We start from the raw sequence: 13544 nt of genomic DNA on the forward strand, positions 1-13544 counted from the left end.
GCGTTTTTCTATGGTGCTGCGTCACTTGGATGCTGCTAGAACATCCCTCTGTGGGTGAGGGAGGGGGCGTCTGCACGAGTCTTAACTGCGTTGTTGTGGGCTTACATCACTGGATCGTCACAGGGTTTTCAGTCCGAGCAGAGAGGCAGCGCATTATCAATCCAAGGTGCTTTCTCACAGCTGTCAGTCCTCAGACACCAGAGCCCCATTGACTGGTTGGCAAACAGAACAAGGCAACATACTGCAGGAGGACAGACAGGCATCATGACACAGGGCAAGGTATGTGTTTGCTGAAATGCATCATTCAGTTGTTTTTTCCATTCTCATCTACTGTGACGTACATTAAAACAGTTGTGTTTTTTTTTTATTTCTGTATGTGACCTATGTTCATGTGCATGTCGTTACTTCACCTCTTTGGTCTCACTGACGTTTAATGTTTGATGCAATGCAGACTGTTCAGGATAAGCATCACTAGTGTTCGTCTTTTTTTTTTGATTGTGGTTCTGTGACCTGCATCATAGTGGTGGGCCTACAGCCACAAACAGCAGGACTGAATGAACCATAGAGCAGCTAGTTCAAAGCATCTTAGTCAAATTCTGTTATTTTTCATTCATTCATGCTCATGTGGTATTTTTGTGTTCACTAATGCAAAGCCTGATGCGTCATCGGTTGTTTTGCCATGTTGGTCACCATGACGACCGGTTTCTGGCAGTATTTACAGTTAAATAAATAATGATGACAATGATCCGATCCCTTACAACAGAAAGTCTAATCGAGGCTTGACATGACACAGTTTAACTTAATTATAAATAACTACAAATAAAAAGAAATCAGACATATTGATCTCGAATTCGGATTTTGTTTTACATATAATGTAAACATAAATGCACTTCTTTCCTGTATTAATTATTTTCCGCAAAGTTAAACTTTTCATATCACAAAACACTAACACTCATATTGGCTGTTTTTTTTTATTGGCCAACCTATTGATCGGTTGGGCTCTACTTTATATTTATCCTGAAGAGTATGAATTACACATTGTATTACTCCAGTTAAAGTATATGCAACAACATTAAGAAGTTAAAAAACTTTACACTCAAAACAAGGAATTTCATCTTCATCTTCAGGTTAAATCAACGAGGAGCTTTTCTTTCCCTCAAATATTCATTCACTCTCGGCTAAAATGAGCAACAGACTGTGAACTACCAAATAATCAACTGTGCATCTTTTGTACCATCAGTTGTTACTTGCGAACAAATCCGCCAATGGCTCCTCCAGTGGAGAGGCCACGGTGGCACCAGCTCCTCCCAGCTACGAGGAAGCCACCGCAGGTACGACAAGACCTGACGTTTCTCTGCCATTATTATTTAGATTTGATTTGATTTTTTGGGATGGTGCTGTAATGATGGTAGTACATATGTATTGTAAATCCTCAACAACAAACAGTCTCAAATAAGTGTTTCTTTATTCTTCAGGCACCAGTGCTCCCTGCTACAGTGATGCAGAGATGCTCACAGAGTTCACTTGGGATGATCGCAACATCAGGAGGGTCTTCATCCGAAAGGTATAAAAAGTGTTATCATCACATTGGTAACTTTATTAGTTCTGCTCTAAATGCTTGTAAATGGTAAATGGTCTGTATTTATAAAGCGCTTTTCTAGTCTTGACCACTCAGAGCGCTTTACATTACAGGTCATTGCCATTCACCCATTCACATTCATACAGTGCATCTATGGGCAGCACTTTTTCTATGAAGGGCAATTCGGAGTTCAGTATCTTGCCCTTGGACTCATCGGCATGCAGATGGGATCGAACCTCCCACCGTTAGAGGACAACCGCTCTCCCCCCTCAGCCACAGCTGCCCAGCATGTACATCTATGTCTTTGTTTTAACACTGGAACTTGCTTCCTTTCAGGTGTATGCCATCTTGATGATCCAACTTTTGGTCACTTTTGCTATTGTGGCTATTTTCACATTCTGGTGAGACCATTTATTTAAATTTTATCTAATGTTTAATGAATAAAATATGGAACAAGAAATCACTTGGTGTTGTGCTCACTTAAGAATATCCTGCTTTTAGTGACCCTGTGAAGGAATACATCCAAAGCAACCCTGGGTGGTACTGGGCCTCTTAGTGAGTAACAAGTTTGATCAGTCTCAAGTCAGTAATATACTCGCTTATGTCTAACCAAATATAATATTTCAATATTTCTGTTGTTTTACAGCGCCGTGTTCTTCGTCACATATCTGACCCTGTCCTGCTGCTCTGCACCAAGGTCAGTTCAAAGTTCTCAAACGTCAACGAAAGTAAATGAATAAAATTGGAAAAATGAAAACGACTAAAATATTGGATTTGTCTTTCCCTCACACCTACAGGAGACAGTTTCCATGGAATCTGATTCTGCTTGCCATCTTTGTAAGTACTCGGCTGTTACTTGTGTTTTTATTGTACAGTTTCATGAATAGACAATGTTTTGAAATCAATACTATACGCTGGGGTTTAGAAAAGCAAACAGTAAAATTCATTCATTACTTGTTTGTTTGTTTGTCAGTTAATTATTTTGCATGATTATGCAAAAGCGACTAAATCCATTCCACTGAACTTGGTGGAGGTATGGGGGCCTGAGTCTGGAAGTGAACCATTACATTTCGGTGTGGATTTGGATAAAAATACATTTCTTTAGTATTTCCAACATTTTTGTAAATTTTGCACAGATCTTGATTTTAAAATAGCACATTTACTGGACTGTGTCTACCTTGGTTTGGATCCAACTGCTACATATTTCCAGATTTCATAAAATGATTTGTTCCACATCGGAGGATTATTGTCCTTAGACTTTAACCCTTCTACTTTATTTAGTGTGCTATAAAATACTGTTTAGTTTATTTCTCTTGAGCAGATGCCCAAGCAAGATATACGTTCCATTGTTTTTCATGTCCCCTGTTAACGACTATTTGTTCGATGACAAATAAATCATTGAGGTTTTCAGACCACTTCCTTTTTCTTTTTTTTGTTTCTACTATAAGATCTAGATAATCATTAATATTTTGCAGGATTGTTTGGCCTTGGCAGAGGTATGCGCTCTACTGAGTGTCATTCTAATTATTAGTATTTGTTTATGTGTAACTTTTCCTCCACAAATGAATGGAAGTTGACAGTTCAAATGATCTAAAACAAATGAATAAAAATACTTTGTGAAAGTGAAAACTGTCCATTCATGACTTTCACTGTCATGTGTTCCAGACCCTCTCCCTCTCCTACATGACGGGGATGTTGTCCAGGTATGCTTCATGTTTGCTCACTGCTTTATGTGATCGTTTCCTTTTACTTTGCAATTTATCTTGTGGTGGATTTCCATCTTCAGACTATCTTACTGGTCAGAGCTGTATACATTTTTATATCATGAATATCTCGAAACATTTCCAGTAATTGTTTCATTCTTTCGTTCATTTAGTTTCTATAACACCAAGTCAGTGGTGATGTGTCTGGGCATCACAGCAGCTGTTTGTCTCGTGGTCACAGTCTTCAGCTTCCAAACTAAGGTGAGAAAAATCATATTTATCCATTCCTATATTCCTATATTTTTATGTGATATACAGTTTGCTTGATTGTGTGTCAGTTTTTTTTTTTACAATATTTGATAAACTTTGGTTTGATATCTTGTGCTTTGTCCATCCAGTTTGATGTGACCTCCTACCAAGGTGTGCTCTTTGTCTTCTGCATGGTCATGTTCATCTCTGGCATGGTGCTGGCACTCGTCCTTCCATTTCAATACGTAAGTATGACTAATTAAATCGATTACATCGGCTGAGTGACATGTATGATTGACGTGTGGATGTATTTTTCTCAAATATGATTGAAAACAGTCAAATATTTGATGACAGATGAAACTCAAACAGCTTCCACTAAACACTGGAATCACAGCTAATCAAGTCATTATTGCCATTTAGGTACCATGGTTGGATTCCATCTACGCGGTCTTGGGAGCCATACTGTTTACCATGGTAAGAGTGCAGACACTCAGACATTATTGATAGAAAATATCGTTTATTGCAGACTGTCAGAATCAGAAGTAACAAAAACACGTCTTTCTTGCTCTTTCATCTTCTGTAACAGTTTTTGGCGTTCGACACCCAGCTCCTCATGGGAAACAAGAGGTATACCATAAGTCCAGAGGAGTATGTCTTCGCCACTCTCAACATCTACCTGGATATTATTTATATCTTTTCCTTCTTCCTCCAAATCTTTGGAACCAAACAAGAATAAACCATCACCCTACCCACCTGACCTTCAGACGAGGGGAACACCAGTATGCAGGCAGATGTGATAAGAGTCGTTTAAAAAATTTCAGTCATTGGTGACAAAGATTCCAACACAGCTTTACCGAGCAAAGCAGCTGAGATGTTAATAACCTCGCTCTCTAGCATGTTTGGGAACCCTTACCACATTATAGGGTAGGTTTGCCAGCTTTACCACCCAGAAGTACTTAGAAGTTCATGATGTAGCTCCATTAACGTAGATACAACATTCCGTGTGTCCATACTTGCTGTAGTATCACAAATCTCCTGCAAACAATAGATGTCAACACTGTTTAGGAGGTACTTGTCTATAATATATTATGCATGACTCTAACTATGCCAAGTACAGTAACCTCGTCATTTCTGTGGGTGTTTATTTAGTTGCTGAAAGCACAAAAGTGAATTTAAAAAAGACTTGAAATCTTTTCCTGTGTTTTCAGTTACCTGTTCTTAGCATTTTGAGCCTAGGTGACAAGTTTTCTGGCTTTTGAAAGACAATCATGAATTAAATTATTAATTTATTGGATTTGGGACGTTGCTGCTCGTCGCTACCTTCATCAATATGTTGATTTTTGCTTCTCTTAACTCTGAAGCTGTCGTTCACATTGTTGCCGTGTTTGTTATTATTTCGTTATTTGTAGAAAGTGTGTGTTTAAATCAGAAAACTTTAAATCAGAATATTTAATTTCAACAAACCTTGATTTTTTGTATTATAATCTCTGCTCCTAGTATTATTTAAACTACAACAAAATTAATCTGCAGTGGCAACACGCAATAATTTAACATAACATGAAAGTGCCATACATGCATGGGTTTACTTTTGATAAGTCCTGCATTTGTGCAGGGGCTTGATGCTGTATTTCATGACAATTGAAGTTTATTTTTTTAAAAGAGAATCATATATTTCTGAAAGTTTGTGATCAATGTTGAATGGTTTGAAGCTTGGAATGAATTTATAGGTTTTCTGAAGTCATCTTGGATTACATTGTCTTGATGATATTGATGCAGTAGTTGCATATTGTTCTTTTAAGAGCATTTCACTGTAGTAGTGGTGTTACTGTATGCATTTATTAAAAGGGTGAATGTGTGTAAATATGCTCATTGGTTCATTCTGATTCAATATATCATGTTATATCTACATCCAAATCTACACTAGCTTCACATTTGGCAATTTTCAGCAGGGAAACACGTGAGCTGAATTTCAGTTGTATATTTTGACAGTAAACATTTCAGCGTCGTGGGAAATACTTGTTCTTCTCCGTTTGTCTTTCATCAATAGCTTGATTTTGAAGTATTTACCTTATACTAGTGAACATAGTAATATTACCCAGTACGTATCTTCATTTGTGAACCCACTTGCATATTGTGGGCTGCATATATTTATGTTAATAACATATATTTGTCCAAACTGTCTATTTACAGTTTTTAATCTGGTTGTTTAGTTGGGACAAATTAGTGGGTACAACAAGGTCATATAGGGTTGCTTGGGCAGTTGGTGACATATACTAATGTCACAACGAAGCAGAGGACAGAACGAAAAAAAGATTCAAACTCTAGTCTGGATTCGAAATGTCTATAATTCATATATTGCAGGGCTGTACGAACTGTGCAAAGGGGCATGCAAGGAGAGCAGAGGTGCAAACATTTCTGCCCATGTTGGACTTCCCTCAGTGCAGAATGAAGCATGCGTGTTCTGTATCATTACAAGCAAACTATAAATAATAGCAGCACGTGACACCACCATATAACAAACACAACTTCCACTACTTTCAAACTACCAGGGGGAAAAAACTATGTGGCCTGTGGATTACTATCAAATACTTGGTAACTGTTTGGCATAAAGATTGGCGCCATGTGTTTTATTTCAAAAATACTGTATATTAATCTGATCAGACAGGAGGGACTATTTAAGTGTTACAGGGAATCGACAAAAGTAAACAGACACAAAATGTAGCGCGCGCGTGAGGGATGGAGCTCAGTGCGTTCAGAAGTCAGAGCCGGCGGCCGTGACGTCACAGTAAATTCTCTCCTCCAGCCCGCAGTCGACCAATGAGACCGCGTTGCACTCGGACTCGCAACGCGCCGTGGTCCAATCACGGCGCGCGACGGTGACAGGTCCGGTGCAGCCATGTTGTGGTTTTGAATGAGGAAGAAGCGGGAGATGTTCTTCTTCAAAGAGTGAATATGCGATTTAAAGTCACGCTGCGGTTCTTCTAGTGAGCGTGGGTGCGACTCAGCATGGTGGCCGTTTGTCCGAACGCGTCGGTTGCGACTTACCGCATTCCCACGGGAATCTAAACACACTTCCACAAATTAGCCGCGTAGCTAACGGCGTCGGCTAGCAGAGTGGTTAGCATAGCGGGCTAGCAAGGCAACTAGCGAATTTCTCTGCCAACTAGCGAACGGTTAGCTCGCGTCTCGGGGAAGTAAAATGATATTCGTGACGAGTGTTCGCGCCTCGAGCAGCCTCAGCTAACACACTTCAGCCGAATGAAGTGCATTAGCTGAATTTGCTCTGACTCTATTGACAGGTAGACTGAAAGCAGCCATAGCGATTCACACTCAAACCAGCGGCGCTGTCCGTAAAACTTTTGAGCCATGTTGAATAAAATCTACGGATGGATAGAAACGAGCTTCGCCAATCTCCGGAACGGTGTCCCGGCAGAGGAGCACTCGGATGCTCGCCGGGCGCCGGGGGACGGTCCGATGAGGAGGAAAAGACCGATTGAATGGTATGAGCTTTAAACAACTGACCATAGGCTGCTCTTGGAATGAACTGTGTCTGTCTGTTGCTCCGCTGGTCCTCGATGTTATTGTGATGTGGAGAAACCCATAAAAGAAGTTTTTAACTGTATTTGCATCTAACTGTTTCCCCTCAAGTTTGGATGATGGACATAACGCCGACCAAGATGGCTTGATCATAAAGAAATCACGAATGGGTAATTGCACACTCTTGCATTCTATAACATTATTGTGCGAGGACACGTGAAGGTGTATTTTCAAATCCTTATTGTCCTACTTTTGTCTGTTTTCAAATCTACCTAGGAGATATTATTGACTCCGTGAAGACTGCAGCTGAAGGTGTGAAGAGTCATAGTTCCAATGTGGCTGCGTGGATGAAGATCACTGTAACCCCTACTTTTAGAAATATGCTGCCGGCCTCCCCTGGACCTCCACCCGGAGAGTCGCAGCCCTCAACATCAGCAGCAGCCTGGGCAGGGAGGCCGGTGAGGAATCAGTTTTATTCTTAAATGTACCACAATATTGTTGTCTTTGTTTTAACACGTGTGTATGTTTTATGCAAAGGTTGCTGAAAGGAACTCGTTGAATGAGATGTTCGCTGCTCCCTCAACAACGTTGGAGTGGAAAACAACCAAATCAGGCAAGGCTTATCACTTCAAGCATTGTAAAAACGTTTGCATCAAGGTTGATGAGGTTTGTGTGAACTCTTGAAGAGAAATTAATGACTGTACTTTTTCTTCCCTTTACAACTTTAGAATGGTTGCGTACTGAGAAGTCCATCATGGGAACAAAACTCTGCAGGCGACAAGTGTGCATGAGTCCTACACATCGTGAGGTGCCAAAAACGAACGGTCATTCAGTCAACTTGCCACCCTTTGTCACCCCCAAACTGCAACCGTCTCCACGGCTCGGCAGACCCCTAAACCTCCGACCATTTGGAACACCGAGGTAATTCTTACAAATGTGTTTTTGCTGCTATTTTCCTGTGTGACAAGCTGTCTTTTACTGTACAATTTATCAGTAAACAGTTGTCAGTAGATTACTAAACTCTCATTTTGTGTCTGCAGTCTCTGTACTGGAATGGGCACTGCAAGCAGCTCCTGCACCAGCATGTATGAAAAGACTTTTCCCATCAAAGTGATGCAGAGTCCAACACACAGCACCTCATCTGGCCGCATAGACAGAGCCAAGCCCCGCTGCACAGCACAGGAGGTCAGACATCCAGTCGATGAGACAACATGTGATTTCTTCTCATTCAGCTGTTGCGTTTCCTTGTAGATTTCATGGTTAGATTTCATGGTTCTTCTCTGTTTGTCCAGTCTGTGTGTGAAGAGGAGAAGGAGGTCTACAGGCAGCTTCTGACTATGGTGTCTGGTGGTCAGTCCTCTTTTATTCACAATGGCAGCTCACATGCCACTGTGAGGTCGCACAGAGATTTGTAAGTACCCATACAAATACAGGATACAATAACATTGCCAGGTTCAAACTGTTGAAATACAGCATGCAAATAACTAAAACTGTATTAACTTTATCCAAAATCTACCTTCTGTGGTCGTTGCTCATTTAACGTGCACCCTGGTCAGATTAAACATGTTTTACTTTCATAGCTTTGCAGCAGCAAGTGTTGTGCATGGCAACAACAATAATTCATTTCATGTAATGTATTTGTGAATACATTTACAGTATATGCGTAGTAAAGTAAGTCTTCCTCTCATCAGCACCAGCTTCCTGAGCACCAGCCGCAGACTGTTACAGCTCTCGTCCCCTACTGGATCAGCAGCGGGAGGAACTTCAGAGGGAACCAGCGGCCCACCCAGCCCAAGAGGGATGTCAAGCCAGAGCTCAAGCAACCTCCCCAGCCCAGTGGGGACCTCGAGCAGACCAGGGATCCCGATGTGGTCGCTGGACACTGACATCAGCTCCAGCCGAGCAGCTACTCTTACGTCAGCTTCCTCCCCATCTGCTCTGCAGGATAACTCTTCTCAGGACACACAGTCATCAGGTAAGATACTTGAGTTTAAACTTAATATAGAGGTTATGAAAATGGAACATCTAAACAGGGTTTTTCCTGCATAGAGAATTGCGAGGCGGCCACCTCCCCCTCCCGACAAAATTCTTCAACACTTCGATCATATTTTCTCCCGGGACAAATTGTTTAGCGGCTGTATGATAGTCCCAGAAGTTGAGGGAAAGGTGACAGGGCCATGCACACACACTGACTCCGCTGCTCACTCTTCCCTCTCTCTCTGACGGCTCAGTACCACCACACCTAATTTTCGGCCTGGAAAAACTCTGCATAAGTGAATTGAATGTTAGCTTGTTTTTGAGTTTCTTTTTGAGTTGTAATGTCCTCGTCTTCTCTTCTAGCTCATGATGGTGACTCTGTAATTATTATCAATGAGCAGAAGGGTAAAAAGCAAGACGGCTCAAGGTTAGTATTGGTAATTTTGCTCTGATGAGCTACATTTCACTGTGGTTAATAATAAATGTAATGCAAGCTTGGTCAAAGACATAGACATCTGAATTAATAATGTTGAATTATTTGTATGAACACAACATGTAGGTGAGGTGGTGTAAGAACAAAGCCTCCAGTCAGCAGAGCTTTGAGTCAAGTCAGTGTTTGTACTCATAACATATTGATCTGTATTTACAGTGTGCCATGTTTCCAAGCTGAGTTATGGATCAAAGAATTGTAAGTGCACAAAAAATACATTTAATCTCTGACTAAGCAATTGATTCATTATTTACTGATATTGTAGAGAATAGAGCCACAAAGTAAACGTGTTTTTTTTTTTTGTCTCTGTAGAACGAGTATGTACGACTCTCGGGCGAGAGAAAGGCGGAGACAGATAGAAGAGCAGGAGGCCCTGGCTGCCCAGCTGCTGCGACAGGTGACTCTTCATCACTGAAGCCCTCTTTCACGTTCACCTGTATCATGACCATTGTTTTTTGACCACCTGTTACCTCCATTAAACTGTGTCATCTTGTTACTGGTTCCCAGCGCCTGTCTGACGAGGGGCAACGCAGCCCAGATGTGGAGGTTCATATTCGAGTTCCTTTGGAGAAGGAGGTTCCTTTGACCGCTGTGATAGAAGAGCCAAAGCTTGTGGAAGAGAAACCAGAATTCCCTGAACTGACAGAGGTATTAATGTTGTATCATTTATATTCCTGACTTTATTCCGATGCTTCACCCAAATAGACTTGCTCTCACTTAGAAGATTTTGTTTCTGAATGTTATTTCTGCTTTAAAAAAATAGAAATGCTGTTATGCACTTCACTGACACAGGCCTATTTTTTTTCTTGTAGTAATAAAATAAAAAGAAATAACATCAAAGTTAAAAACGAAGAAATGCAGTTGAACTCAAGACGAATTAATGGTTTTCCTGAATGGTGCTGTTGGGTGAAATTTGGTTTTATTGTAAATTTATTCAGGCTGATAATAAGTGCTATATAAAGCTGAAGTTAAGAGCAAATTGTACACATTGAAATATAGTATCAGCAATATCTAATTTTACATGTGTTGTGTGTTCCTGTTCAGGAAATGGAGGCTGAGGTGAGCAGGGTGCTAAGAGCAAGTAGCCTTCAAGAAGTGTTAAGTGAAGGTTTTGGTCTGAAGCTTACACGCAAAGATCTGCACACCCTAAGCAACCTCAACTGGCTGAACGATGAAGTGAGTACACATGATCCTCAGGCAAAAACTGTAAACTAATAATAATCACTCTGGACACTTGTTTTCCTAATATCGGGCAGCCCTATTAAAAAAGCTTGACCATGGTAATATTTGTTGAGCAATTGTCCAGTTCATTGAAACTCTCCTTCAATCTCTCAGGTGATCAACTTTTACATGAACCTGCTGGTCGAGCGCAGCAAGAACCCCAAACTCCCGTCAGTGAATACGTTCAACACCTTTTTCTATCCGAAGCTGTGCAGGAGCGGCTACCCGGCTGTCCGCCGCTGGACCAAAAAGACGGACATCTTTTCTAAAGACATCCTGTTGGTTCCTGTCCACTTGGGGGTGCACTGGTGCCTCTCTGTAAGTCTTAATGACCATAATTGTGAATGTGGAAGAAAGTTTTTATTTTATTTCTCTTTTGCTAATTGTTTCTTCATCTTTTTTCGCTCAGGTGGTGGATTTCAGGAAAAAGGTTGTCGTGTACTTTGATTCAATGGGAAGGAACAACGATAAAGCATGCAGGATATTGTTGTAAGTTTCTGCATCAGATTTGTTTGTGTGTTGAAAGAGATAAATATGAGGAGAGCTAATTGAAACATCAAAGCAAAAATATATTATTTATGTGCCATTAAGTTATATAGAAATAAAAATAAAAAAAACATTTTCTGCAGTGACTATCTGCTGCAGGAAAGTAAGGACAAAAAGGGCAAAGAGCTGGATACCTCAGGTTGGACTCTACACAGCAAAAAGCCCAGCGTAAGTCAAACACACACCAAGGATGAGAGCTTCTAGTTGACTGTTTTTATTATTTGTCATGTGATGCTATGTTGTTCAAGTTCATGTCGTCCAATATCACAAATCAGCCTCAAGGTCCTTAACAGCCTGTTCAGCATTTGTACACATTTGAATGCGTAAATTCAGAAGAAGAAAACGTCTCGGGGAGCTTGGATAAATAATGGGCCTTGTGTAGGGACGGGGGGGGGGGGCTCCCTCCAGCACTATATGTGAAGGGAAAGCCTATCAGTCATCTGTTGACATACAGCCCACTTTGTTTCATTGGCACATCCATCAAGAGTCCAATATAGAAAAGAACGTGTATCCCAGCATCAAACACTGCGTCTGTGGATACGTACCATTAAATATTCCAGTCTCAGCTGATCAGTCGGTCAATTCACTCCATTTTGGGCTGGTTATATTTAAGGAGCAGTCTGCTTTTTAGGTTTAATAAAGTCTAAAATTTAACTTGTTGAGACCTTCAGAAACTCTTTTACAAAATCTGTCAATGCGGCTGTTGTTCAAGAGTAAATAGTCTCATGACACTGGAGGTTTGTTTTAAAAAAGTGCTGAAAGAATTCGTTTTCAAAGCAGAATCTCAGCAGTTGGTAAAGTAGTAAATGAATCATCTGTGTTGGTCATATGTGCTGTCACAGCAGGTTAATACAATTTTTGCACAGTGGGTTAGTAACATTTTTATTTCTTTATCTGTCAGGAAATCCCTCAGCAGATGAACGGTAGCGACTGTGGAATGTTCACGTGCAAATATGCAGACTACATTACCAAAGACAAGCCAATCACATTCACACAGGTAATCCCAAACAGCAGCAGCAGAGATTCATCTGGTGAAGTCATCATGAGTGTGTCCTGAATACGGCTCTTCTCATTCACAGAAACACATGCCCTACTTCAGGAGGAGGATGGTTTGGGAGATTGTGAACCACAAGCTGTTGTGATGTCAGGATTGTGAACCTTGTATCCTCCGCTCACTGCGTTACAAACAGGAGCTGAGCTACAGTCGTGTTGTCCTGGGAAAAACTTGCACACCAGCTCATCATCGGATCAGGAAAAACCAGCTCTGCCACTCTCCATCCTCTAAGGCCAACACAGCCCTCAGCTGCAGTCGGCTGACAGGATATTGCTGAAGCAGCCAAGCACTGCCTCCCAGTCTTATTTTCCAGTTTATTTGTGTTACGGTGCAACCATGGAGCATCGGCATAGCAGCTGAAGCACTGCGTGTTTTATACTACCCAGCCAGGATCGATTTTGAACTCACACTTGTATTGACTGACAGACCATACTCTGAGCTGCAATCTTCAGTTGGATGCAGACACACAAAGTTTACATGTTTTTGTCATACGTGGAGATAAGATTTGTTTTTATAACGACCGTAATGCTACATTTTTGCTGGCAGTGTTTGATACTCTTGAAATGAGCAAATGCAAATTTACTTTATCATGACGACATAAATGCCCACAAAACTCAGGTTTTGATGGCATCTAATATCTCTTTGTATTTGGACGTGAGTTCTGCTTTTGTTTTCTTTGCAATATGAACTTTACTCCCCCAAAAAAGGATTATCTTTATTAGTTTGATTAAAATGCACAAAGGTATTCAGATGTGATGTTGTCTCAGAGTATGATTCAAAATGAAAACAGAACATTGTCTTACTTTGCCACGTTCAACAGAATAGTCTTATTGTACGTTACAACAGCAGGGCAAACCGGATTTGCTTTCCTTCTTATTCATAAGTCTTGATAAAAGATTGTAAATTATGGTTCAAAGTCTATTTTATGTAGTTAAGTTCAACAGCGAATTTTGGGCATATTCAGTATATTTTGAACTTTGTACATACTTAAATCATATACGACCCTTGAACAGTGTAATATACTTTTTTTTATATACCTGTTTCCTATCTATTTTTATCTAGATCCCAGTCTGTTTTAGAATTAAATTCTCCTGTATTGTGACTGTTCTTTGTGTATTACCTCAAAAGGAGTTGGTTTTGATATAAAAACTGCCACATTTGATAAACATGTCTTTGCTTATTTGAAGT

The 13544-nt window shown here is 40.5% G+C and overlaps 2 protein-coding genes across 2 annotated transcripts; both read left to right on the top strand.

Moving 5' to 3' along the window:
• The first annotated feature begins 34 nt into the window (after positions 1 to 34).
• Positions 35 to 5392, top strand: LOC118111547 (protein lifeguard 2). The gene is made up of 12 exons (XM_035160216.2): positions 35 to 279; positions 1241 to 1331; positions 1476 to 1564; positions 1916 to 1980; positions 2081 to 2134; positions 2226 to 2276; positions 2377 to 2416; positions 3245 to 3282; positions 3456 to 3543; positions 3681 to 3776; positions 3952 to 4005; positions 4118 to 5392. Exons 1-12 carry the CDS (start codon positions 265 to 267, stop codon positions 4265 to 4267), a joined length of 831 nt encoding a protein of 276 aa, XP_035016107.1. The 5' UTR covers positions 35 to 264; the 3' UTR covers positions 4268 to 5392.
• Positions 5393 to 6373: 981 nt separating this feature from the next.
• On the top strand, positions 6374 to 13518 carry senp1 (SUMO specific peptidase 1). Its single transcript, XM_035159159.2, has 19 exons — positions 6374 to 6477; positions 6831 to 7031; positions 7180 to 7238; positions 7345 to 7526; positions 7606 to 7681; positions 7797 to 7989; positions 8109 to 8253; positions 8361 to 8479; positions 8760 to 9043; positions 9409 to 9472; positions 9695 to 9733; positions 9848 to 9932; positions 10043 to 10183; positions 10580 to 10711; positions 10871 to 11074; positions 11166 to 11245; positions 11386 to 11470; positions 12204 to 12299; positions 12382 to 13518. Exons 2-19 carry the CDS (start codon positions 6898 to 6900, stop codon positions 12442 to 12444), a joined length of 2181 nt encoding a protein of 726 aa, XP_035015050.1. The 5' UTR covers positions 6374 to 6477; positions 6831 to 6897; the 3' UTR covers positions 12445 to 13518.
• Positions 13519 to 13544: the final 26 nt, after the last annotated feature.

The sequence above is a fragment of the Hippoglossus stenolepis genome, chromosome 6 (genome assembly GCF_022539355.2).
Source record: "Hippoglossus stenolepis isolate QCI-W04-F060 chromosome 6, HSTE1.2, whole genome shotgun sequence".
Lineage (NCBI taxonomy): Eukaryota > Metazoa > Chordata > Actinopteri > Pleuronectiformes > Pleuronectidae > Hippoglossus > Hippoglossus stenolepis.